The sequence below is a fragment of the Crassostrea angulata genome, chromosome 8 (assembly GCF_025612915.1).
Source record: "Crassostrea angulata isolate pt1a10 chromosome 8, ASM2561291v2, whole genome shotgun sequence".
Classification (NCBI taxonomy): domain Eukaryota; kingdom Metazoa; phylum Mollusca; class Bivalvia; order Ostreida; family Ostreidae; genus Magallana; species Magallana angulata.
The window spans coordinates 27,679,106-27,706,931 of record NC_069118.1 but is presented as its reverse complement, the minus strand read 5'-3'; the positions used below and the strand labels follow the sequence as shown (position 1 = coordinate 27,706,931).

The window sequence follows — 27,826 nt, the reverse complement described above, 5'->3', positions numbered from 1 at the left end:
ACATGTAAATGTATTTCTAAGTGATATGATGCTTTTATCATGATAATATCATGATGTAGATGTATGTAGTACGTAATTTGAATAGGGTTAAAATTCATATTGTAACGTGTAATGTGGGTTCAAACCATGGATAATAATTTTCCCTTAATGTTTCCTACGTTTCTAATTGATTGGAGTAAAATCAACTCTTAAACACTTTTCATCAAATTAAATCAAAAACAATGATTCCAATTTGTAATGTATAATTTTCCTTCAGCTATCCTTGTACAACACTTGGTCTGAAACCACTGTTTCAAACCACCGTTTAGACCCTGTTCTGAACCTAGTCCGAACTTATTTATTTCTGAGTCTATACTCCTGGACTATATGATATACTCTAATGTTTCAAATGGTCCACCTGCAGTATTTTGGGGTCCCTCAAATGAAACATAAACCGTACCTACGATTATCGCTGTAACTCTGCTCTCTGAATGAAGTCTTCTCTCCTCTGCGTCTACCAGCAGACTAACAACTATGCGCAGACGCGCTTCCTATTTATACCCTTCGTCAAGTCTGCTGACTCATTGCAGGGTCATCAAAATGTTTGAGACCATTACCACACCGAAGGAATAGCTTATGATTGAATATCTTTGATTGACCCTGGTTGCCCTATTTACATATCAAAGGAATTTTCATTACAATATTAAATGAGGCTGCATGAACAACAATTAACCTCTAAAAGGTCAGATAAAGATGTTTACTTAAGGAGAGCCCTATAAACCTGGGAAATGGTGGGTTCACTTAAATGGCCATATTTTTCTTAAACCTATTAAATGGAATTGGCAATTTGTGGTATACTTTTTCTCAGAATTGCTAGCACAATTAAAGTTTCTCCACCCTTGATGTTTTTATGGTTAAATCCGTGAGATATTTGTTCAAATTTGAAGATTAATATGTAAACATTCAAATTGAACTTGAATATTGGTATGTTGCAAATATTTTATTCATGCTGTAGGAGATAACACAGGTACACTAGATATCAAGGCAATTTTAGCGACGACTGCTCTCCAATCAAACATCACATTTTTTTTTTACTGATTTCTATTTTTCTATCAGTGGTATAAAAATGTATACGTTATCTATATATATAAACACAAGTACATGCTATTTATTTGTATTTAATCAAGATTAATTGTCCCATCCAAGGTATTTTCCATTGCTATCTGCAATGATGTTAATTAGTCAATCCGCTTTCTTGCAGAATCGTTCTGGAGAGAAACTAAAATCATGCATTCCAGAAACGAAATGGCTCATTATTATTAATATTATTTTATTGCAAGTATATATTTTGATGCAAACTCCCTCTGATTTGGATCAGCCAGAGCATGTCCACCACCTTGCTTTCATTTTTGCTATCTATAGCTGGTTTATTGGAAATGAATGATTAAGGCAATTAACTAACTTCACAATAATTATAGCCCTGCTCCAAAGAAGAAGGGGGTATACTGTTTTACCCTTGTATGTATGTCTGTCTACCTGTCTGTCTGTCCATCCTTCTGTCTGTATGAAATTTTTTTGTTGCATTTTCCTCAGCAACTACTCATTGCAGATGTTCGAAATTTTAACACACTCTTTGTTTAGACATGCCATTTCATATGGTCTTTTCTTGTACCAATCGGACATCAACTTCTTTTTAAAAACAACTTTGTTTATTTTTAGCATAAATTTTTAACAAATTTTCATTAAAGATTTCTCAGCAACTATTTCTCGCAGATGCTTGAAATTTTAACACTCTATTTCTTAAGGAATGTCATGCATTTGGATTTATTTTTGTACCAATCAAATGTCAACTTGGTCACCCGACGGTATTTAAATGTGGATTAAAGTACATAATAATCAAAATATTTTCAACGGTTTAGAAATTTTCAATTTTACACTATTTGTCGAAAAAGATATTGGAAAGGTAAAAATTCTTCAAGACCCAGCTGGATTCGTACTCATGATGTACAGATTCGCAACTGATGCTGTTCGGTAAAATATCTATGAAGCAAAAAAAAAAAAGATTTAAAATTAAACTGAATTTCATCATCAATTTTGAAAGTAAGCATGAACACATCAGTATTGTAACGTCACAATATTGAAGTGTCTGGCCAATACCACCTTAATCTTATTTGCTTGGATTATTTAATCTTGATCAATTGTTGATAGCACACACTCCACAGGTGTAAAGTTAACCTAATATAGTTTATACATAATCAGCAAGTTCCATATGGGCCAAGAGTGGAGCTGGAGCCCCCATATGGAATTTACGGAACATGGATACACTATATTAGGTCAACTACAAACCATATAATGATTATATCTTACCGACTGCCTTTGTTTTAATGATAAAAAGTAAATAAAACAATTAAAATAAAGCTTTTATAACAATAATATGTCAAGTTTCAATTTTATTACGAAACTTGAAGTCATAACTCTTAGAATGACATCATAATGCTATGAGGACGATAGCAAGTTTATTGTCCCCCAAGACAGCAACTATTTTCGCCTCGTGAAATAATTGCTGTAGAGGGGGACAATAAACTTGCTATCGTCTGAATAGTCAGTAAATAGATATTTTATTAAACCGAAGTAACTTTAATTTGTCCGCCATGCAGAATTTTTTATGATAAACAAATGAGTTATCAAACTTTGAATTTTACTTCAGATTACTTCAGAGGTGTTTCGAATTTAAAAAGGAGGGAAATCAAATGCCACCAGTTAATAGTTTCGATGACTATCCACCATGTGCAGATGGCACAGAAGCTATTTTTTTTTCATTTTCAAGTTAAATACATGCTAGAAATTCATATCTTTAAGTAGGCCTAATTTAGAAATTTTTATTTATGTGCAGAACCAGATAAGTTGAGTACCTCATTGAAAGCACCATTTTTCTTCCAGTGACCTTAAAGCTACTTGCAAAATTGAACTAAGGTCTGGACATATTTCCAGGTCACAGGGAATCTTTGTGTCTAGTTTGTAGCTTGTAATCATTATCCATCACAACCCGGGAAGATATTGGCCTTCACAGGAATTATGCAATTTTTTCCCCTTGAACATGTACACCCTCAGATCATAAGCAATCATTATGTGAACCAATGACTTCCAGTGTTTCTCCATAAGAAAGATATAGACCAGACAGGAATAAGTAATTTTTCTTTAAGTAACCTTGAACTTGCACAAATGACCTTGGGTCAAGATCTTAGGTCATAAGCAATAATTGTGTGAAGTGGGAACTTCCATTGTTTCTCCGTATGAAAGATATGACACAATTGAACAGTCGGACAGACAGTCAAATTTTTTGCTGGGGTATAAATATGTGAAAACATGCCTGTGGGGGTGCAAATTCATTGGTCAACTTTACAATGCTTCCTAAATTTATATATTTTAAGGAGGGTCTAACATTGTTATTTTCATCTAAAAAACCAAAGTGAATGATCATGTTAGCATATATTTTAACCTTTCTTTTAAGAAGCTGGTTAACAAAACAACTACAGAATGTAAATGGTACTTATTAGTTGAAATGATTCAACCCTTAACTTTCCCTTCTTTGTCATGGAGAATAATGACCATAATTTGAAACTATAATGAAAACAAATAAAAAACACAGCATTTTATTGTATTTTTCATGATGTACAAAAAGTTTTCATAACAGAAATTATAAAAAGAATCCGAAATGCAAATTCCATTTAAGAACAAGAGGCCTAAGGGCCACATCACTCACCTGAGCAACAATGGCCAACTGATATACAGTTAAGTAAAATATAAAACATCTTTCAAAATATTTTGTAAGCAAAATATGTATAGCTTAAAATTTTCCCCACCTTTTTAAAAATTTAACATTTAATATTGAGGCCCTTTAAAAGATAAAGATTCCAAATAATTATTCTCTTAATATTAATCATGCATTTTGGCCCATACCTTACCCTGGGGATCATGATTTGAATAGACTTGAATATACACTACTTGAGGATGCTTTCACGTCGGTTAAAGCTTTTCTGGCCAATAGGTTTTAGAGAAGAAGATTCTTAAAGATGTTTCACTATAAATTCCTTTGTCAGAATTTGAACCCCCCTTCTCCATTATGGCCCCATCCTACCCCCTGGGATCATGATTTGAACATTAATATGCACCATCTGAGGATGCTTCCACACAAAATTCAGCTTTTCTGGACAAATTGATTATGAGAATAAAATTTCTACATAATTCCAACAAATTTCTGATTATTCTTAAATATTTACATCAACCAAGTATTATTCCCTCTATTTCTTATGGAAACCTATAGTTAATTCATAGCTTTATAGAAACAGCCAACAACGACAGACAATGGACAAATTTTAATCAGAAAAGCTCACTTGAGCCTCTGGTTCAGGTGAGCAAAAACTTTTTTATCAAGGTAATACAATGGAATTCTAAGCTTAACTAGAACTGTCCTAATGGGACAAATACCCCCGCATGGCTAATTTCAAATGGGACAAATAATTGAATTGAATAATAAAGGTTAGGAACACATACAAATAAAAAAAATTCTAGAATTGTAAAAAAAAAAAAGTTAACAGAGAAAAATCAAAATTGTCCGAATTTCACTGTAAATGCATATGTATAACAGTAATACATTTACAAATTTATGGATCTGATGATATTTTTTTTATTTACAGTAAAACACGGTTATAGTGAACACGTTTTTAATGAATTGATGCTTACAGCGAAGTGAATTTCATTCCCGGTGACTATATTACATGTTTTCTTTGATGAGCTTGTTAAATTTAATAAACTCCCCAAACATTACCATAATTACCATACTATGTAAAAATATGTAAAAAAGAAAATTTAATATTACAAACAATTTTAAAACTGCCAAAACACTATTATCATAATAGTAATTTTGAATTTCATTTAAATCATTGCCCTATCATCAATTTACTTAACTAATAAATTTAAACAACTTCTAAAAATAGTTAACTTCTTTATTAATAATGATGTTTTTCATTTCCTTATAATGATAGAAACTTTTGGTTTACATGAACCAGTTTTTAAAATAGCCCCAAAACCACTCTTCATTTTACAGATTATCAATTTTCCCTAAACAAATGCTCCATCTAAGCCATGGCTCAGATAATGGCTGCCTTGGGACAAATGAATTCAGCCACACTTGTCTTTGATGTTCTTATTAGCTCCTAAGCATTGGCAAACAAAAATTTTGCATTGATAGAATACTTATAAAAAATAAATTTAGTTAAGACATAAAGACAAAAAACCTCCATCTGAATGTATTTATATAAATATATTTTAGAGTGTTTTAATACTATTAATTAATTAATAAAATCTGTAAGGATTATTTTCCTTACTTTTCAACATCAGTGTACAATTTATAGAATAAGGAAAATGAAAACTGTCATAAAATCATTAAATCTTGTCTGATCTTAAAAAAATTCCAGGTGCACAACTTCAGATGGTGATCAACATATATACAAATTTTCAGACTGTTCCATGCAGTAGTAAAAAATTCTTTAGGGGGGACAAAGTTGTACCCCCCTAAACTTCGTTTGCGGGGTATAAAAAAATCTAACATTCTCACAATTGTAGTATGTTGTCCATCAATTTGTTCGGAATCATAGTACAGTACGAGACACATTAAGTTGTCCAGTCCTGTCAGGTATTATAGCATGGTAAGTAAGTAATCAATCTGGAATCATATCATGGTAACACACATGATTTGTCTGTTGGGAATCATATCACGGTAACACACACAATAAGTTGTCCAGTTATTTGTTGAGAACCAAAACCTGGAAATGTGCATCGTAGTTTTTTAATCAATATGCTTGGGACCACTTTATAAAACATCATGAATTCTATAAATGTCTTCAAACTATTCCTCTTTTCATTTGGGATAGTGAAAAAAAACTCACTGCAACTGCCTAAAAAAACAAACAACATGAAGAATTATTAGTCGTTAGAGAACTCGAGACCACATTTATCAAAATCTAATCAATGTTTCAATTAAACGATTGTATGGTATAATTTTAGATATAAAAGTTGTAAATATATGGCTTATAAATATAATATTTCATTGAAAATTATTTTATGCTACTGAATATATTAACTACCTCGTAGCAATTTTTTTAGGGTATGCGTGGTATGCTTCTTTGTGCAAACATCGAACCAGCATCAACATTCCTGCAACAAAGTAGGCAAAATCATCACTAATGTGAACAAAAAAACCCTGGAAAGAATAAGGCAGGACATTCAAGACCTTAACAAAAAATGTGGACTTGCCAATGCATCTATAAGAGCAGAAGGATATGCCCAGCATATCAAAGTCCTCTTCAGTGCCATCAGAAAAACAGCATCATATATGCTGCCACACAAGTGACTCCAGGGTTGTTTCTAAGACCCGAGGGCGGGGAATTCCCCCACCTAAAATGACGTAATTAACCTGCTATTATTGCATTTCAAACACAATCTAGCTATAAGCTAAACCCCCCAGACCCCTTCTCCTTTTTTATTTCTTCCTTCTACTTCAATTTTTAGAGAAATGTTACCAAGAAGAAAAAATGTTGTGGCAGCGTTTTGTGGCAATAAACAGCTGTGCAGGAAAGGCATTCATCTTAGAGCCAAGGAAAAGGAAGTTACCTGCCCAAGACATGAAGACTGCACTGCAACAATTCCTCTAGACACCACCATTGGAGACGAAAAGAGATGGGCTGCGGAATGCATTAATGAGCTTCATAGTATTGGTCGTCCACTTATCATTTCCCATTTCACCAGTGATAGAGACAGTGCTGCTGCTTCTGGTGCATCTGGAAAGCAAGGGCATGTAATTGAAAACCACAAAGACCTGCATCACTTCTTTGACACTCAAAGACAGAACGACAACAAAGGCGTCGAGCTAACATTTTCTTTTATTGATATCGTTAATTAGAATTTCTGTACTAATAGTCGTACATAAAAAAATTCAAATCATATTAGAATAAAAATGTAAATGAGTAATATTTTGTGCTGCTTTTTAATAAAAACTCGTGTATTTCCTTATAAAATAGGTATTGATGCATTTGTAATACAATAACTCATAACGGTTACAAAAATTGAAGAAATTTCAATATTCAAAAATAAATTATTTTCTTTCTGCTTAAAACAGTCTGAAAACAATTTTCACAGGTTCATACTTTGAATACGAGGTTACAACACATGGAATTGAACATATTTAATTGTATAAGTTACACAAAAGGATTGGAAACATGTTCTTGCAATTTACATGTTCCTCTAATAATACAACACATCATCAGTGTGTCCCTAATTATAATAATTTAGTTGAATAAATGGAATAAACATCTTGTAATACTTTTAATACTTTAGGGAACCCATTTCTTATGCGCATTTAGAAGGCGGTGCATAAGAAAAATCAGAACGATTGCCAATCCAGACGATCACTATATGATCAAATTTTGGCCGACTATTAAAAATGCCTTACTGAAGCATTGTAAACATTAAGGTCAGACAACACATACGTTCCTCAATTTTAGATAACTTTTTCCAGGAATTTGTTAATGGTTTACTACTACTTTGACAAGCTTTCTTGCAAAAAATTAGGGTACCTTACCAGGCATTTCTGCAAAATACTAGAGTATGCAATTTCCTAGTATATAATCTTCTTGAAAAAACCCTTGAACTGCTGATATAAAAATAAATACATCTACAGCACAGTGAAATTCACTATATTAGAACTATATCTCCACCTGGGCAGGGCTTTGAACTCAGGACCTCTTGAACTTATACGCTTCTAAAAGTGAGCGACCACGGTTCAAACCACTCAACCATCTAGACGTATTACCGATTCCAAGTAAATTTTGATCATTTTTAAAGTAATTATTAAATTAATATTTTCTATTGGAACTCTTTATTACGAGGAGATACATAAAAAATTCTCGAGGAACGTGTCGTTTGACCTTAAAATTGGAAAAATAATTTTTGACCAAAATCGTGACGATGCCCCTTTAAACTGACTGAACCTTTTTTATTTTACAATGATTGATAAACAAGTTCTACAAATCATATTAATATCTTTCGTTGCCCCTTTAATTGATTACTTATACTCTCAGTATATTATTAATGAAAGAGAAATCATTGTTGAGTGCTTAAAGAAAAATTTGGGATCGGAAAACTAACACTTATGCAGCTTTTAAGAAAAATAGTAAACATACCTACCCCCAAATACATGTGGGTTTCACATGCTGACAAACAAACTCAACACCATCCAAGAAGTTGCATCATGCACATCTAAAAATAGTTCCATTTAATTCCATTTAAGGTAGCTAACTACACCTTTAAATATTTCCTCAAATCCGCAGAAAATTACTTGATTATGAAAGATATGATAATAGTTAGGAAGTATTAAAGTCAAATAGACAAACAAATGTGCAATTTTGGTTGAAAAATTATTTCAAAAATTTAATTCAGTAAACATTAACAAAAGCTTCAGGTGGATTCGAACTCATGATCTGCGGTTCAGAAGCCCAATAATTTAACCACTGAGCTATGACAATTTACAATCCAAATGAACAATGTACCGGTAAAAAGTTTAACAAACCATTTAAGTTGCCATCTTTGATGTAGTGTCTTAAAAAGTAGAAGCCAAGGTGAGTGAAGTATACCTTAATTCAGTTCCACTCAGTCCAATTTCAATACTGTAGGCCTTAAAAAAAGGTGCCAAATATGGAAGAAAGAAAAGAAATTGTCTCTATATATATTGAACTACAAATGACTAAGTTAATTTAAGTTTAATTGGCTATTTCCTTGCGCAAGACCTTTAAGCAATGATTGGGATAACCATGCACTCTTTGCCATTGTTGCATTCAATTAAATAATGGTGCATAAATTTCAAAAATGCTGTGCCCTAGCTGCTGGCACATATATCATCACTTATAAAATACCTGGTACATGTTTTAACTTTGAGCATCAACGCTTGGAATCTCTTTCGCTACAATGCTTTAACAATCACTATTATTTTAAGCTTAACAAGGGCACTACAAAGCGGAGCATCCCCTCGCGAAATGAAAATATTGTGCGGGGAAATGCATTATTCAGAAATAAACATGTAATTGAAGAGACCAAATATTTAACTTCTTGAAAACCATTTTGAATTAAAATATTTTGTTTATTCCTATCCTCATGCACGCTCTGTGTATCCATGGGGGATGGGTGCATTTACTTAGTTGTACAATTCCTACCGTTACTAGGGAAAACACACCACACATGTGTTAAACATTAGTAATTTAGTTTAATAAATTCTCTTTATCCAGTGACATACATTACGCATGTAGACAATTAGTGTAGGCAAATTGAAGTTTCATATTGAAAAGGAAACGTAGCGAAGATCTGGCGATTCATAGTCTGCTCTATGAGAAAACTCAAGTTAACATGTCATAGTTTTAACCCCAATATTCTTAAAAAAGAGTAACATATCTTCAGCAATTAACATGAAATGAATTCCCGGTTAATCATGTTGACAATAGTTGTCAAAGTATCTACTGAATTATGAACCTGTTTTTCTCTAAGTAATTTGTTAAATGTAGCCCGAAATTCGGCTTAGACGGCTGCTTGTTTCGATTATTAAAAAAAATTAGGGTGAACTTAATCTCCTGCTTGCTTCAGTTTTTCACTTTGGACATCCTTTCAACTCCCCATTTCTCAAAAACGTTTGCTTCTTACCTTTACAGGGCTTACATCCAACAAAATATCATGTTGTTGATTTGAAATGTTTACTTTCACAAACTGGAAGTCCTACATATTTTAAAATTACAACAGAATTCCTTGAAAATAAATAGGGTTTTTCCTTTAAACATGCTTATGAAGTGTACGAAGTTTGATACACATGCATGCAAGAGTTTTCTTTGAATTTTGCTTAAAGGCTGAAATGGACACACATACATACATACATACACACACAGCAGCGATGCTATATCCCCCTCACAACAAGCTGCGTGAGGGGATAAACAAGAATGATCGACATGTAATACCATTGGTCAACTCTGTTAATATAATAAATGCTACATGCAGTAAAATATATATACGCTACATGCAGTAAAATATATATAACACCGTTTTAATGACTTCCGAAATGGCAAGGCAAGAATGAACTTTACACTTAGTAGGCGAATCATACTTCCGACTCATATTCTTACTCATATATAAAAAAAAAGTGATTTGAATTATTATGTATGTAACCCTAAAAATGTTTTATTATCAGGGTAAAATGATAAGAGTAACGTTTATAGTAATCCTCATCTATTTATAGATTTAAATAAGGTGGTCATTGCATAGTAAATAAAATAGTGCGAGGCGCAATGCGTGCGCAAATAGTTAAATTTGCCGGATACCTCATATGGACACAACTGTGATCGGCCGAAGCCAATCACAAAAATAGTAGTCAAAAGTTGTACAGCAAAGCATAATCATGTCTTTGTTTTCTTTAGTATCTTATCAAATAGTTCAGTGTTTTTCGGTTGGTTAATGCCATAAAGAACTATATATAAGTCAAATTTGGCCCCCATAATTTGCTATTTTTTAAATGATTCAGGTACATTAATTTGTTGTGTTATTTTATAAAAGAGTTGACATAAAATATGTTTTTCACCTATTTATTTGATTTATACGCACTCACTGGCAGTATATGACGTCAGAAGTGACGCTATTTTTATAATTCAATTAAAATCAGTCAAAAATGGTCATTTTTCTTATCTTTTTTCGAATGAGAAATATAGAGCGATTCTTTGAACAACAATGAACTTTTTGTCACTTATAAGTATTGGAGAGTTATATCTTTGGTGAAAATATTTTTTTTGTTCAAGCAATCGCTCAATGTTTCCTTAAAGAAAAACTATTTCAAATCAAGCCGTTTTATGCTAAAAATGAGAAAAAGGCGGGAAAAGGTTAACTTTATGATGTCATATTTTTAAATTGTGGGCACTAAAATCAAAATGAAAATTATGAGATAACTTCAAATGTATATTTGTACAAATAAAACAAAGAATTACAGTAAAATGACAATGTTCATTTTAGGGGGCCATTTTAAGCGGAAACCATATATAGTCCTTTGACATTTATAGTGCACAGAAATTAAAAAGGTAAGCAGCTGCCAGCATGCCACCAAAAAACATTCCCCGTCCTGAGAAAGGACAAACTTTTCTGCAATTATAGACATGAAATTCAAATAAATCAGATAAAAATGAATCAACAGATAAAGCAGGACATGCAACTGAAAGAGAGAATTGAGACCCTGACAGTAAGCCTGGTGCAACCAAGTGATTTTGTTTTAGGGAAAAGTCCATGGGATACAGTTGTCTTAACAACAAGGATAAATGCAAAATGTGAAGTTCCTGCTGCACTCGCCCTAACAGTAACTCCATTCAGCATATTTGTCTGTGAAATCAATTAATTCAAGGACTCTATAACTGCATTTTAATTTTATCCTAACCATATGTCCTCTGGTCATCTGCAAGAAATAAGGCAATTAATTCATAATGTCATTTCTACATTATGACGTCACTGTGGTGAAAACCTTTTTCACACTTACTTTCAATATGATTTCAACTATATTCCACCTTATTTAAAAAGATCACAGAACTTTAATTTTGGGGACGAGAAATGCATAATACAACATATAGTCCTTTTCTAGATATTCAGATCAGTTGATACATATAGAATCTCATGATTTGCTATGGTATCCAGGCACGTAGCATCAGGGGGGGCCAGGGGGGGACTGGCCCCCCCACTTTTTCTTGCAGCAACAAATTTTTTAAAAATTTACATATAAAAAAATGAATTATCATGGAGTTGGCCCCCGCACTTTTTTGGAAGTTAGTAAAAAATTGGTATGAAAATTAGGAAATGAGTAGTCAAATTGAAGTCCCCCCCCCCCCCCCCCCCCACGGATTAGGAATTTCATGATTTGGAGGAAAAAAAGTTTTGGTAGGGAAGAATTTTTTTTGGGAAGTATAGTTGAGTCCACCCCCCCCCCCCCCCCCCCCCCCCCCCCCCACGGATTAGGATTTTGAAGATTTTTGGAAAACTTTAAATTTCCCTTTTTGGATGGGTCTGGCCCCCCCACTAATAAAAACGATGCTACGTGCCTGGTATCTGATTTTTATTGAACTCATAGTGTGCTTTCTATCCTTGAGCCTTGGTGAGAGATTCTTTTTATCACATGCTTTACCATGTCTCTTGGTTAACCCCAATCTTTTCTATAAAAACTTTAATTGTGAACTGCTCAACATATCATTACAAGATGTGTAAAAAACTTTACACACAGAAAAAAGTTCTCTAAAGATTAACAAACAAACATTTCATTTTCGAACATAGGTTTTTATCAATTCATGAAAGCAAATAAAACAGCATTAAATGCTTCACATTAACAACTCCACATTTTTCAAAAGAAATATTTTTTTACTCTTTTATTCTATGTCAATCAACTGCCTAAGCTACCTTTAATGTTTGATTATGACGTCACATTGTTTAAGAATACAGTGTACAATCAAAAATTTATTACACGAGTGATATTGAGCTAAACATGTGATAAATCAAAGTATATTTTCTATAGAGTTTTCGACAAGATAATTTTTTTCAAAGTAAGTTTTGATGATGACATGTGGTGATAATAAACAGTGTTCAAAATCAAAAGTCAAAATACAGGAGCAAAGCAAACAAAGACCTCTAAAAGAATTAGAGATAGGTTCGGGTGCCAAGGGGGAGTAAGCATCCTCTGCTGACCAGTCACACCCGCCGTGTGCTATTTGTCGTAATCGGTAAAATGGAGAAAAGCTGCAGACAATTAGGTTATTCATTACGGTCTAACAATTAGTATGAAAAACGTCAGTCAGCATGCGACCCAGTGGAAGATTGTAAGAACTTACGAAAAGATGACTTCAATCGAGGCTGTTGGTAGTCCTGTTTTATCAACCTTAGAAACTGTTCATACCTAGAGCATGGCCTTGGTACTGACCCACAAAATGTCATTTCAAATTGAGTCTTTCAGTTTGAAAAAAAAATAGTTATAGATTTGAATACTGTTCTCTGTGTTAGTATTTTAAACAAAAGCTTGAAGATTCCACTCTCACATAAGTTATCTCCACGGAAGACTCCATGATGAACTTGTTGCACATAAGATAAAATCCAGCATGAAATATTCTGGTTAACTTCCAAATTGAATTTTTTGAAGATATTTCTGCAGACAGACTCCAAAATAATCTCCTGACTCACTCAAAAATGAATCATCCTACAGGGAATTTCCCAATTTAAATTTTTTTAAATAAATTAAAAAAGAAAGAAAAAAATCTTCTATAAGACTCTAATATGAAATCTCCTAAATGAAGACTTCAATATGAAATCTTCTATATGAAGACTCCAATACGAAATCTTCTAAATGAAGACTCCAATATGAAATCTTCTAAATGAAGATTCCAATATGAAATCTTCTAACTGAAGATTCCAATATGAAATCTTCTAAATGAAGACTCCAATATGAAATCTTCTAAATGAAGATTCCAATATGAAATCCTCTAACTGAAGATTCCAATATGAAATCTTCTAAATATGAAATATCTTCTATTTACAGACTCCAATATAAATTCTTCTGCAAGAAGCTAATAATTATAAAAATTGCTCTTCAGGTTGTAGACTGCATTATGAATTCTTCAACATGAGACTAGAGATGCTTTTTAAATGTTCACCATTCCTGACTTTGAATGGAAATCAAGAATTTCTTCGTTATTCAATATCAATTCCACATGTAATGCTTAAAGGCTTGCTACTTGAACAGTCCTATAAAATTCCAACATGAATCCTTTTGCTCCATGACTCCAATAGGCTACAAATTAAAGAACAATAGGTGCATTACAACAATAAAACATTGTAAAAATAAAATGGATGCTAGAATGAATTAACAACACAACTTCCACTAATGTAGATAATCATATTGAAATTTTATATCCTAATTAAAACATGCAAATATGTTGGTGTGCGAGTCTGAGTACCAGGTACTGTATAGCAGGAAATTAACTCACAAAGTTAATTTTCACTATATTCGCCGAAATAAAAATTCTGCGATTTAAAATCTATTGAATATTTGAGTATAATTATAATGATGAAAAAATAAGATATACTAAATCATTTATCTCAGGGCTCAAAATAGCCTTTTGGACTAAGTCGCCAAATGGTAACCTACTTTGAATTTAACTCGCCATTTTCAAATTCAGGTCGCTGTTAGTAAAAATTAATGCAGCATTAAGATATCTGAATATTTTCTCTCTGACATTAAATATACTGCAGAAAATAATAAAAGAAGTGTATTGTTGAAAAAGTTTTTATTTGTTTCACATCTAGCAAAAAAAAAAAAATAATTTCCATCCATCCAGTCATATCGGTCCAAATGACACATCACACTCATTATTAAAATATTTTTTACACTTAAGTTCTCTTTTTCATTGATTCTTGGGAGACAAGTCTACTAAAATCTCAAAAATTGTACATTCTGTTTTGAGTGGATATGTAAAAGGAATATCTTGTACAAAGTTCTTTCACATTGGCGTAACAAAATAAGTTTACCTTCGCGTTATGTAAAATTCTCACAAACATTACTAAACATATTTGTCTTGTGCAGTTTGGCATATAAAACTTCCACTGGACGAAGTCTTTTCTTTGTATTTATTAATATAGGACCAAAAAATGTCATGTTGTTTAAATAGTCCGCCATTTTGTTTATATTTTGAAAGATTTTTGAACCGGTGTAGAATTTTTAAAAACGAACCGGGCGGATATTTTTGGTCGCCAAATGGCCACTGGTTTTTAATTTATGTCGCAAAACCTGAATTTAAGTCGCAACTTTGAGCCCTGTATCACACATCACACAAAATATGTATGTTTTAATGGCATATCAGTATAGTTGACCCCGCTTGATATATATTAGTTATTTTGTCAGGAAAAATAACTGTTTTAAGCGATCTATTATAATAACCGACCATGGCTATTGCTAAAATTAATTAATACTAACTGGAAAAATTACATGATTCACCAATAGACTTGGATTAGCTGACATGTTTTCATTTTGTTTTTTCTCCTCTACTTCCAGTTTTGACTAAATATAACAAGGCATACATGGGACATTTCGTTTTTTAAATAACTTCTTTAAATATAATAATCAAATAACCCACAAGAATTGTGCAAAACCTTTCTTTATTAAGCACATTCTTTTTATTACATAAACTTTAAAAAAGAACTGCAGTAATCAAACATGACACTTGGCAGGTACCCAAGCCACATGTGGTAATGTGTGACTAATTCTGTGAAACTCAATTGAAAGATTATAGAAGTGGGGTGCACTTAAACAAACTGTCTTATTTACTGAACAATAATTATTAACAGGTTTTACACAAACCGGTGTTTTTATTGAAAAGCATTTCATTAGATATCACTATAACTCTTTTTCAATAAATATATTTTGAAAATGAAACCCAGATGATTTTTTTTTTTGCTGTGAGTTAATATACATGTACCATTTACAGATAATGATAATCGGTATTTTGTAAAATTCAATTGGATTTCGATTTTATGTTTTACAAATAACTATATTTGAGTTTCAAACTCTTTCTTTCATTTTTACCTTGATCTGTTTCCTCCTAATGTTCACATTCTTATTTATAACTTCATTAATTATTTTAATTTCCTTCCCACTCTTTCATTATCAACTTTCCTCTTATTCTCTCTACTGAAAACCCTGTTTCAATCATGGTAAAAAGTGTACTATTCAATGTACAGTCATTGGACAAAAGTATTCGTCGCTGGCGTCAAAATGCCTTTGATGTAGTAAATTCGTCGCGGCTATTTTTGTATCGTGCTATTTATAGAAAGCACGTCGGGTTCGGAATTTCTTCTCATAAATACGTCATAGTTTCTAGATTACGTCAGAGTTCAAAATTTTTGTCGGCTGTCAAAATTTTCTATAAACAAAGCTCGGGAAAATGCCCCCTCATAAATTAGAGGAAATTCCGGTGGCTGTGAGAATGAAAGTTGTAGAAGCTTATAAGACAGAGAAGAATAAGGCAAAAATTGGGAGGTTGTTTGGAATATCAAGGACTACTATTGGTAGTATTATTAAAAAATTTGAAGTTCATGGAAGTATGGAAAACAGGCATCGATCTGGGCGGAAGCCGAAGTTCACCGTGCGCGATGAAGTCCAACTTTCAAGAATCGTGAAAACTAACAGCAGAGGGACACTGGATGACATAACGAGTGAAATAAATAATGCAAAAGATTCTACTTTTTGTTCAAAGACTGTCAGGAGAAAATTATTTAAAATGGGATATAATAGACCGGTGCAGAAAAAGAAGATGGTCGTCAGAGTATGTAACAGGAAAAAACGCGTTTCTTGGTGCAGAGAAAGAAAAAACTGGACTGTTGATGATCACTGGAAGGACTGGATATTTAGTGATGAATGTCAAGTAGAAATAGGCAATAACAACCGCGTATATATCTGGCGAAAGACCGACGAAGTTGACAACCCCCATCTCGTGTGCCCGCCATCGAAGAGAAAACTGTCTGTTATGATCTGGGGTTGTATTTGTTACGATGGTGTTGGAACATTGACCAGTGTTAACGGTAATATTAACTCTGAAAAATATATTGAAATATTAGAAAACAATTTGTGGCCCGTTATTGTTCGACATTTTCCTCATGGAAATTATGTGTTTCAAGATGACAATGCCCCCGTTCATAGATCGCGATTACTCAATGCCTATATGGAAGAAAATAATGTAAACACTACATCATGGCCAGCCCAGTCTCCCGATATTAATATCATTGAAAATATTTGGTTAAAACTTAAAAGACACCTGCAGTGTACAAGAAACACCATTGATTCTAAAGATCAGCTGATCGCGGAAGTGACACGTTTCTGGCAAAACATATCGGTTGATTATATTCGCCAGCTATATGACACCATTCCAACCCGTCTACAAGAAGTAATTAAAATGAAGGGCAATCTCACAAAATATTAAGGTAAGACAACGAATATTAAAATCAGGAGAGAAGTTTTTATTGAGTAGTTAATGTAAACAAATCGCCGCCATTTTGACGTCACCGACGAATACTTTTGTCCAATGACTGTACATAAAAAAACGTAAAAAGACAATTAACACTCGCCATCTTGTATTTACAGGAAGCCCTTGGCTCACGCTATATTTTAAACAAGTATTCCAATTTCTCTAAGTGTTTTCTCACGAGATCTAGGTTGGAAAATGATCCAAAGACTTTTTCCTATTGTCTGACTACATCTGTTAGCCGCATTATAAACGCACCGTGTCAATCTGTACTGAATACTTGCCAAACTTATCAAAAGCATTGGAAGTTTACATTTAAGTGACATAAATTCTATATAAGGAATAAGGAATCATTCTTTGAGTATTATGAGGTGATAATTTCGGTCGGGGCGTGATCAAATCCAATAAAGCCCGAAGGGCTTTATGATAGATTTGATCACGCCACGACCGAAATTATCAGCTCACAATTTTTAAACAATGATTCTTTATAACTTATATTTATATTATTTAAAACCGTCGTACGATTAAATGTTTAAATATGAATAAGCAAACCCCGCTGGCGCCTCAATTTGGCTTTATGAGTTATATAGTACAAAATTGATACGTAGTGTTATCACAGGCATAGACACTGGTGAATGTAAATATATAAAATTACTGAGATGTTCCCTGAATGTATGATCAGTCTAGAAAGAAGCAAAAATCTGCTGTGCTATTAATACTCTCAATTAGCTATGACATATAAGCAACTGACCAAATGCTTCATTAAGAGTGTCGGGTTCTAATAAGTTTAAGACATGTCTGGATGTTAGGATGCTGTCACTTTTTGCACTTTTTATTAGAGAACATGCACCAAATTATTAAAGTATAGAGCTCAGCTGAATAAGAAAATATCTCCAAATGCATCCTTATCATTACCACTAACTGAGTAACAAAGTTATCAATAAGAAAAACAAACTATCTAAAGACATTAGTTTTAAGGTGGCTCACTACACCTTGAAATATTTTTCTCAAATCAGCAGAAAAATACTTGATTATGATAGATACCATAATAGATAAGAAGTCAAATAGGTAAAAAAAATGTGCAACTTTGGATGAAAAATAGCATTTTCGAAAATTTAATTCAGTAAACATCAACAAAAGCCCCAGGCGGATTCGAACTCATGATCTCCGGTTCAGAAGCCCAATACTTTAACCACTGAGCTAGGACGATATACCACCCAATCGAACGATATAAACAGTTTAACAAAACATTTAAATCGCCATCTTGTGACGTAGTGTCGTGAAAAGTATATGTTTAGGTGTAGTGAAGTACCTTAAGATTTTGATTTTAATGAGACAAAAGAAGTACATGACACACCCTTTTTAAAAAAAATATATAATTTCCATGATATAGTTAAATGTCATGATAATAAAATGTGCATAAATCATTTTGAAAAATATTTCATTTTTTTGGTAATATATTGAAACAAGTAATATATAGAAATAAGGTGAAAATTGGCAAAACCTTTGATTTCAAGCAATTATTACGGGATATAGTAAGGTGTTCTGAGTGTCGATTCAATACAAATTCACTTACTGAAGTTGGTAAATCAAAATTTTTCGGAGAGCTATTGTAATACAGCTTTACAGCCACTTGTGAACATGTACTGTTTACCATAAAGCAGCTACTTAATTTTGTAAAATTACCGTTAATACAGTGTATGTTTTACACTTGCATTTGCACAACAAAATTATTTTGATATTTAACAAGGGCACCACAAAGCGGAGCATCCCCTCATGACATGACTTGTTGTAGGGGGAAATGCATTATTTAGGAAAATACATGTAAATTTTTCAGATCAAAATTTATCAGATCAATATAAATAAGACAGAAGTATTTCTAAAACCAATTTTAAATTCATACTTTCTATTTTATCCTAATCCCCAAGCTTTGTGGTGTATAAATTGGGGGAAGGGGGGTACCTGTACGTGTTTTCAGTGTGGCTGTACAGTTTTCCTCAAAACATGAACACATATACTTTAAAGTTAATTAAGTGACATTCATTTTTATATAAGCATACATAAACGATCCGTATACATGTATATTATGAAACGTAGCTGAAGATCTAGCGATCTGTAGCCTGCTCTGATGGACAATTCTAGTTGCTTGTGGTATGTCAACCCATAGTAGTAGATATGTAGTTATTGATATAAAATAATCTTTGCGTGATAAATGTGCGTTATCTGTCAAAGTATCCTCCTATTGTAAGTAATACTGGAAAATTTGTTCGAAAGTCGACTGCTTGTTTCGATGTCAATCAGAAGACTTTAATTTCTTGCCCGCTTCAACTTTTACCTAAGGGCAATCTTCTAATCCTCCAATACTACAAAAGGTTTGCTTTTTTTTTTTACCTTTACTAGATTAAAATCCAATAAAATATCAAGTTGTTCATTTGAACTGAACATGGCACGGTAGCAATTTACTTTAAGTCGTATTTAAAATTACCGGAAATGTCTATTGTCAAGTCGTACATAAAATTAATGTTTTAACTTTGCTTTTTTATGATAATTCAAAAAATATTGATTCAATTGACTTGGAAATCAATAGGGTTTGTCCTTTCACCATGCCAAAGAAGTGTACAGGGTTTAATGACTATTCACTGGAGGGTTTTCTTGGAATTTTGCTAAAGAGCTGACAATGGACAAATTCACACACACATGCAATATACATACATACACACACACACGCTCAGCAGCAATGCTATATCCCCATCAACAAGTTGCGCGAGGGGATAAAAAGTATGTATATAGCTACATACAGTTTTATAATTAATTCAGAGAAAACAAAAATTCTCCCTCAAAATTCTTAGAATTCAGAAGCAATGGCAGTCTCCAAAACCCATGTCTTTCAAAAAATATATTCACATTCACCCCTATAGGAAACTTCTTGATCCGTCTCATTTCTAGAAAAGAGTACGCATTAACTTAAATTCCAGTTTAAATTACATGTCAAATTATTTTAGAGAAATAAGTTATTAGGGATTTCTTTTTTAACCCTAATCATATAATACCATGAGAGTTAAATAACAGAAATTAGCGCATTTGCCACATTCATCGGAATGATTTTTACATAAATACACTCTTCCTTTTTTGGTCCAGTTTCAATCATACCCGAATAATTTTTCTGTAAATAACATTTTTAATCTAAATTAATAGTGTCGTTCATTAAAAGCTTAATACAACAGTTTGACTGAATATTGTGGTTTTATTTTTGTCCATTTCGGCAATTACAGCATGCCTTTTCACCGCAGCAAGGCACTTTGCCATATAAAGTCATGTCTAAATTTAACAAACTTGAAGACTTTACATTTGTCAATTTATATCATGTCAGATGTGCTATTTCCTACCATGAAGATACAAATACAGAAACTACAAATTAAAATTGTGCAAAGTTGAAAGTTAAATCAACTAATCAAAACAATAAAGTTCCAAAATGTGAATATGAAGGAACAGCATCAAATCGTACAGTGTTTATGCCCGAGTAACACACATTCATCCTCAGGCTCACGCACCAACACCATTGCACATTCGATTTACAAGTTTACGAAATACCCTCCATACTATTAGTGTGTGCAAAAAACAGATGGAATAACGGTAAAATGAAGGATCTTACAACAGGGGTAGATATATATTAATCATACAAAGCTGAGCAGTTAAAACAGAGCATTAAATTACTATTCTTTTACATTTGAAATACTGAATTCATTCAAACAAGAGATGTTTGTAAAACACTTATGCCCCCCTCTCTTGGAAAAATCTGTGAAGAAAATGAATGGAAAACTGCAAATAATTGTAACATCTGCAAAGAAAATTAACAGAAAATGTAAATAATTGAAAGTCCAAGGTGCATAACTCCTGTCAAAAATTGGTTCATTGTACCCAAAAGCAAATTTGACCTAGATATTATCATGATAAACCAATATACCAATTTCAATTCAATATGTGCATCTGCTGCATAGAAAATGAATGTAAACTGCAAATAATCAGAATTTTTCTACGTCCATGAGGCATAACTCTATCGAAAATTGCTTCATCATACCTAACATCAAACTTATCATGATAAACCTGTATCAGGGTTTGACACTAAGGCATGCCCGACCGAATGAGTCTAGTAAACGATAGGTCCGGTCGGGGTAAAATGTCAGTGTGCTAGCCCGACTGGTCGTGTAAAAAAAAAATGAATTTGCACTTGATTTAAAATATAATAAAATCCTAACAGGCATACATTCTACAAACTACTGTAACTTAGGTAAAACCCAAGGACTATCTCAGGGGATAAGGTAGGCGAAATACTCACTTTTTGAATTTCCCCCGAACTAAAAGTTCATGTCGCCCTGTACACGAAGTTCATAATCGTGCAAATTAACCCTAGCGGCAATAAAATAATAAATTATTTAATTCTAAAGACGTCTTCACAAACTCAGTTTATGCCTCTTGTGATTAATTAATCAAGTCTGTCTTATCTAAAGGGGTTATAAATACGGGTGATGCAAACACATTCTGTACAAAATGATGCTCATTACTTTAAGGCTGGTGTTGATATAACAGTAAAGAACTATATATGAAAAGAGTTAAATTTGGCCCCCATTATTCGCCATTTTTTAAGTGTTTCGGGTACAATAAAATGTTAACTAATTTTTTTAAAGAGTTGATATAAAATATATTTTTCATCAATTTATTTGATTTATTTGCACTCACTGGCAGTATATGACGTCAGAAGTGACGCCATTTCTATAATTCAATCAAAATCAGCCAAAAATTGACATTTTTCTTATCTATTTACAAATAGGAAATATAGAGCGCATGCTTGAACGAGGAAATTTTTTGTCACGTATTAGTCTTGGCTAGATACATCTCTGATTAAAATATTTTATTTGTTCAAGAATGCGCTCTATGTTTTCGGAAGGAAAAACTGCTTGAAAACAAGTTGTTTTACGCTAAAAATGCAAAAATGGCGGGAAAAGGTTGTCTTTACAATGTCATATTTCTAAATTGTGGGCACTTGAACCAAAATGAATATTATGTAAACACATCACATACATATCTGTACTAAGAAAATAAAGAATGAGAGTAAAATGATGATGTTCATTTTAGGAGGCCATTTTAGGCCTTATCATATATAGTCCTTTGTTAGTAACTTGTAATTAGCTAATAACACTGCCAAATTTATGCTAAAATAATCTTAAAACCTTTTGTTAACAGTTATAATATCTTTTTTTTTAAATCAAAATCCTCAACATAATGGTTGGGTTGGACTACTGCCACCAATCTACACTACAAAACATAGACTGATTTTATTTCTCATTTTAGTTAACACAATTACAAAACATTTGATCTATAAAATGTATGAATACATCATATAATTTAAATCTAATATATTTGATTTTTATTTTTAGAAGTTGATTAATTTTTTAATCATAATGAAGTAAAGTCTCCCTAAAGTTTTGTTGGCCATTGAATACCTGTATCATTTTTAGTACAGCTTGAATAAATTAAATCTTAAATAGTGTTTGAATGATTCATTACTGGTAAAGATAAACCAATACAACTAAACATAAACAAATCTTTCAAATTTTCTATATGTTATAACTTTTAGTCTATTTTTGTCGAAATTGGTCAGGGCTTGGGCTAGTAAAACATTGCTGAGGTAGCCCAACTGGTCTAGTGATTCAAAAACTTAATATCAAACCCAGTGTTTACTAAATTTCATAACAATATGTGCATCCTCTGCAAAGAAAATAAACGGAAACTACAAATAACTGGAATTTTTCTACGTCCAAGGGGCATAACTCTGTCAAAAATCGCTCCATCATATCCAACATCAAACTTGACCTAGATATTATCATGATAAAGCTGTATACTAAATTTCATTCAATACGTTCATCCTCTGTGAAGGAAATGAATGGAAACTATTGGTGGACCGACAAACCAACCAACAGCAGCAAAGCAATATGCCATCCTTTCTAAGAAGGGGGCATAAATAAATATCTTCACTTATAAAACATATTTATTTCAAACTAAAGAACAAAATATAATCATAACAGTTTTACCTTATTTTGTTCTCTCCTTTTTTTCACAATTAAATAATGGTCCATATTTTTTAAAAAACTCTTCTCTAAATCTTCTTCTGTTGTTTATAACCTTTATTCTGATCATGGATTTCCTCTTAGCAACTTCTTCTTCCTTCAGAAAGTCTGGGTATTGTTCAATAAACCTCTTGACTTTATCCTTTACTGTAGAAAAAAACCCAGAAGAAGATGTGTTTGATGTACAAATATGCCCCTAAAAGTAAACACTTAAAATGATGTGACTTTGTAATGGGTCTTTACAAAGAGCTTATCTTTATCCTACAACTAAAACAGTGGATAGCCCTATTGCACACATGGATGGGCAGTTTCCCTAAATAAAACAAGAGGCCCATGGGCCACATTGCTCACCTGAGCAACAATAGACATTATAAAATCTGCTTTACAAAGTAATACACCATAAAAAATATGAATAATGTAGTCTAACAGATCCTGTATTTGAAAAAATCAATTTTTCCCCTGGATATTCTGTTTATCATTGATCCCTTTTTGTCAAAGTATAGTCATTTCACATATTGAGCATTACAGCTCTCAAGACGATCTAAATCAAATGGGATATAAACCTACATCAAACTTGTGAAGCCCAAGAATTGTTCAGAGGCCAAAGTCTAAATAATTGTAAAGAATCAAAAATATGTCAAATTTCTTGATAACATTTGAGCTTTGTTGAATGTGGCTCAATCCTACTACTGAAAAATTTGCTTTTGACAGATTTGAATCTACAATATCAAAGGTTGCTTTCACTAATGTTGCATCTTTTCTAAGAAAATGTGCTTTTTTTAAAGAAAAAAATATGTCTCAATATATTCCTTTGTAAAGATCTACCCTAACCCCGGGGATCATAATTTGACCAAACTTGAATCTACCTTACCTGATGATACTTCACACAAGTTACAGCTTTTCTGGCCAGTTGTGTTCTGAGTAAAAGATTTCAAATAAAATTTCTCTATATTCCTATGTAAAAATTTGCACCCCCCTTGTGGCCCCATCTTACCCCTGGGGACCATGATTTGAACAAACTTGAATCTACACTATCTGACGATACTTCCACACAAGTTTCAGCTTTTCTTGCCAAATGGTTTTTGAGAAAAAGATTTTTGAAAAATATCACCAAATTTTCAATAAATCCTAATTATTTCCCCTGGAAATAAGGCATGCCCCTTTATTTAAACAAAACTTGAATCCCCTTTACCCAATGATGCTTTGTGCCAAGTCTGAATGAAATTGGCCAAGTGGTTCAGGAGTAGAAGTCGAAAATGTATAAAGTTTACAGACACACAGACAGATGCACAGACAGACAGACGGACGCTGGACAAAATGTGACCAGAAAAGCTCACTTGAGCTTTCAGCTCAGGTGAGCTAAAAAATAAGAGGCCTATGGGCTACTTGCTCACCTGAGCAACCATAGGCATGAAAATTAAGCTTCATGAAATCATAATATAAAATATCTTGACAATGTTGTATGATACATGTATATCTTATTTACATAGAAATTCATTTTCCCCATGGAAATCTTTATGTTCATTATCAAATCCCTTTTCTAACTAGCTGCATGTCTGTAGCTTCTGGTCTGAAAAAATTCGGAAAGGAGTTTCAGATGGATGACCTGGGAGATACAGTGCCACCCATGGAAAAAAATATGTATTTATTGCTCACAAAAACGTGCGCTAGTTTTGGACTGATTTACCTTTAAGTTATTTATATGTGAAGTCTGTGAAAACAATAAGTATCATTAAATTCTTCATGCAATTTACTACTGATATTGTATCTTATTTAAATGGTGGGTCACCAATATCATGTTTTATGAAAATCATAGTTGGCATGAATGTTCACTCGTGATATCCCAGCTATGATGCGAATACAAATAATAAACAAAATGGTAATTTAACAGCAAGTTGATACTTAATTTGTTCAAAATAAATCCCACAGTATACGTAAGGCATGCCTAAAGAACTAGTGTGCTAAAATTTAAGACATCTGCAACAAGAAAATGGCAACAAAAATTTGTTTGAAAATTCATCAAACAGATCATCATTTAAAAGGTAATTGGCATCAGATTTATTATTTAAAAAATAAATACCACTATGTGGCATTCCCAAATAAGTAGCGTGTTAAAATTTCAGACATTTGTGATGAGTTGTTGCCGAGACACAAGTTTGAAATTTGAAGTCTTAAAATAAACAGTAATCATTTACAGGGAGTTGACACCAAATTAATTTTGTACAAAATTGAATCCCATCATATGGCATGCCCAAACAGATAGTGTGTTAAAATTTTAAGCATCTGCAATTAATAGCTTATGAGAATATTTTTTTATGGACACCCAGACAGACAAACAAGAATAAAATACTCTACCCTCCTCTTCTTTTACAGTAATGTACATTGTATTCGGTGTTGCCCATGAATCTAGAAAAATAAAATAAAAATCGTGGTAACAGATAGGGATCTTGGTATTATCTTACTATTCAATGCCCCTTTGTTTCCTTCTTCTTCTCTATTTTTTATTTCTTCAGCAAAATATCCACTTATAAGTGAATTTTCATCGTTTGTCCAGATGTGTCGTTTACCTGCCAGCAGAAATAGGAAAGATTAACAACATTTTCAGTGATATAAAGCATTATGAAGATTTTTTTAACATTTTCCATATATATTTCTGTTAAACTATGACCCCCCCCCCCTCTTTGGGCCCCAGTATAGACCAATCCACACTTTACAAAAGTGTTCATTGGCTGCCATCTTTGAGGAAAAACCCATATATTTCTCACAGTAGCTTTTGTAGTTTAGAGGGTTGTAATTTTGTCATTTGACATTAGAAATCCATTTCCGCTTTGAATTTGGATTGCCACAAGTTGGGGCAACCCACACATCAGAGGAATGAATTAAGATTTCAAGAGATTTCTTCACAGGGCAACCAAATATTCGGTTGCATATAGAAGGGAAAAGTTGTTTTTTCTCTTTTGACGTTTGGGTGGACCCGCAAAGAGGAACAAAGAACTATATATGATAAGAGTTAAATTTGGCCCCCATAATTCGCTATTTTTTAAGTGTTACGGGTACAATATAATGTTAACTTATTTTTTAGAAGAGTTGATATTAAATATATTTTTCATCTATTTATTTGATTTTTTTGCACTTACTGGCAGTATATGACGTCAGAAGTGACGCTATTTCTATCATTCAATCAAAATCAGCCAAAAATTGACATTTTTCTTATCTATTTACGAATGGAAAATATAGAGCGCATGCTTGAACAAAGAATTTTTTTTTGTCACTTATTAGTCTTGGCTAGATACATCTCTGATTAAAATATTTTGTTTGTTCAAGCATGCCCTCAATGTTTTTGGAAGGAAAAACTGCTTGAAAACAAGGAGTTTTTTGCTAAAAATGGCGGGAAAAGGTTGTCTTTACGATGTCAAATTTCTAAATTGTGGGCACTTGAACCAAAATGAATATTATGTAAACACATCACATACATATCTGTACTATGAAAACAAAGATTTATAGTAAAATAATGATGTTAATTTTAGGGGGCCATTTTAGGCCCATATCATATATAGTCCTTTTGCAAAGTGTGGATTGGACTTTTGGTCCAGTGCTCAGAGCTGTATTAAATCAGAATCGACATTATTTAAGAATGCTTGCAAAGTAATCTCACAAATTGAAGCATTGTAGTTCTCTTGTAGATTTTTAAACATTTTCCCTCTATATTTCTATTTTAAACTTTCAACCCCATCTAGGGCCCCAATATTAGATCCAAGGTCATGGCTTTTATAACTTGGAATCTACACAATTTGAGGATGTTTATGTAGTAATCTGACAAATTGAAGCAATGTTGTTCTTGTTGAGAAGATTTTTAAATATTTTCCATTATACTTCTACATTAAAGTTTGAACTCATCTTGGATCCCAGACGTCCAGGGGTCACTATTTTAACAAGAGGCCCAGGGGCCACATCGCTCACCTGAGCAACAATTGCCTTAATTCTGATCAAATTAGCATTACAGTATCAAAATATCTTGACAACTAAGTACAGTAGATCTTGCTAAAAAAAATAGAAAATCTGTCAATTTTTATCCACCTCTTTTTTTGGGTAAATATCAAGCCCCTTTTGTTGTTGTACCTGTAAGAAGATTTTTCTCTATTCCAATTTACCCCCCCCCCCCCCTCCATTTCGTGGCCCCCCTTTTCTCTAGGGAATCATGGTTTCATCAAACTTAAATCTGCATAACCTGTGCTTTCACACAAAGTACTGAGTTTTGGACCGAAAACTTTCCCAGAATATTTTTAAAGATTTTTCTCTATATATTCCTATGTAAAAATTCAAACTGCCGTCACGGCCCAGCCCTATCACTAGGGACTGTGATTTTGCAAACTTGAATTTACACTATCCGAGGATGCCTCTACACAAGTTTAGGCTTTTCTGGCCAAATAGTCTTTAAAAAGAAGATATTAAAGATTCTCTCTATATATTCCTATGTAAAAATTCATCCCCCATTGTGGCCTCACCATACCCCATGACTATTATTTAAACAAACTTGAATCTTTACGATCTTGGGATGCTTCCACTTAAATTTGGGCTTTCCTGGCCTTATAGTTT

At 32.8% G+C, this 27,826-nt stretch overlaps 2 protein-coding genes and 2 long non-coding RNA genes across 5 annotated transcripts in view; 1 reads left to right on the top strand and 3 right to left on the bottom strand.

The window, feature by feature from the left end:
* Nucleotides 1-3,618: 3,618 nt before the first annotated feature.
* Nucleotides 3,619-6,196, bottom strand: LOC128157812 (uncharacterized). The gene is made up of 2 exons (XR_008239864.1): nt 6,126-6,196; nt 3,619-5,936 (listed from the first exon to the last, which is right to left on the bottom strand). It is a non-coding gene; the product is annotated as an uncharacterized LOC128157812 (long non-coding RNA).
* A 103-nt stretch (nt 6,197-6,299) lies between these two features.
* On the bottom strand, nt 6,300-8,909 carry LOC128157811 (uncharacterized). 2 transcript variants are annotated; one of them, XR_008239863.1, is made up of 4 exons: nt 8,670-8,909; nt 8,224-8,295; nt 6,652-6,818; nt 6,300-6,435 (listed from the first exon to the last, which is right to left on the bottom strand). It is a non-coding gene; the product is annotated as an uncharacterized LOC128157811 (long non-coding RNA). The 2 variants fall into 2 exon arrangements; XR_008239862.1 differs by lacking the exon at nt 8,670-8,909 and adding an exon at nt 8,606-8,660.
* On the top strand, nt 6,315-7,366 carry LOC128157810 (uncharacterized). The gene is made up of 2 exons (XM_052820442.1): nt 6,315-6,445; nt 6,550-7,366. Exons 1-2 carry the CDS (start codon nt 6,321-6,323, stop codon nt 6,938-6,940), a joined length of 516 nt encoding a protein of 171 aa, XP_052676402.1. The 5' UTR covers nt 6,315-6,320; the 3' UTR covers nt 6,941-7,366.
* Nucleotides 8,910-12,141: 3,232 nt separating the features above from the next.
* LOC128160857 (uncharacterized) overlaps nt 12,142-27,826 on the bottom strand; it is a 198,272-nt gene continuing 182,587 nt past the window's right edge. Inside the window, exons 26-28 of the mRNA XM_052824167.1 lie at nt 25,693-25,797; nt 23,195-23,377; nt 12,142-13,879 (exon numbers count right to left, since the gene is read on the bottom strand). Coding sequence (XP_052680127.1) covers nt 23,196-23,377; nt 25,693-25,797 — 287 coding nt within the window. The 3' untranslated portion in view covers nt 12,142-13,879; nt 23,195. The remainder of the gene's footprint in view (nt 13,880-23,194; nt 23,378-25,692; nt 25,798-27,826) is intronic.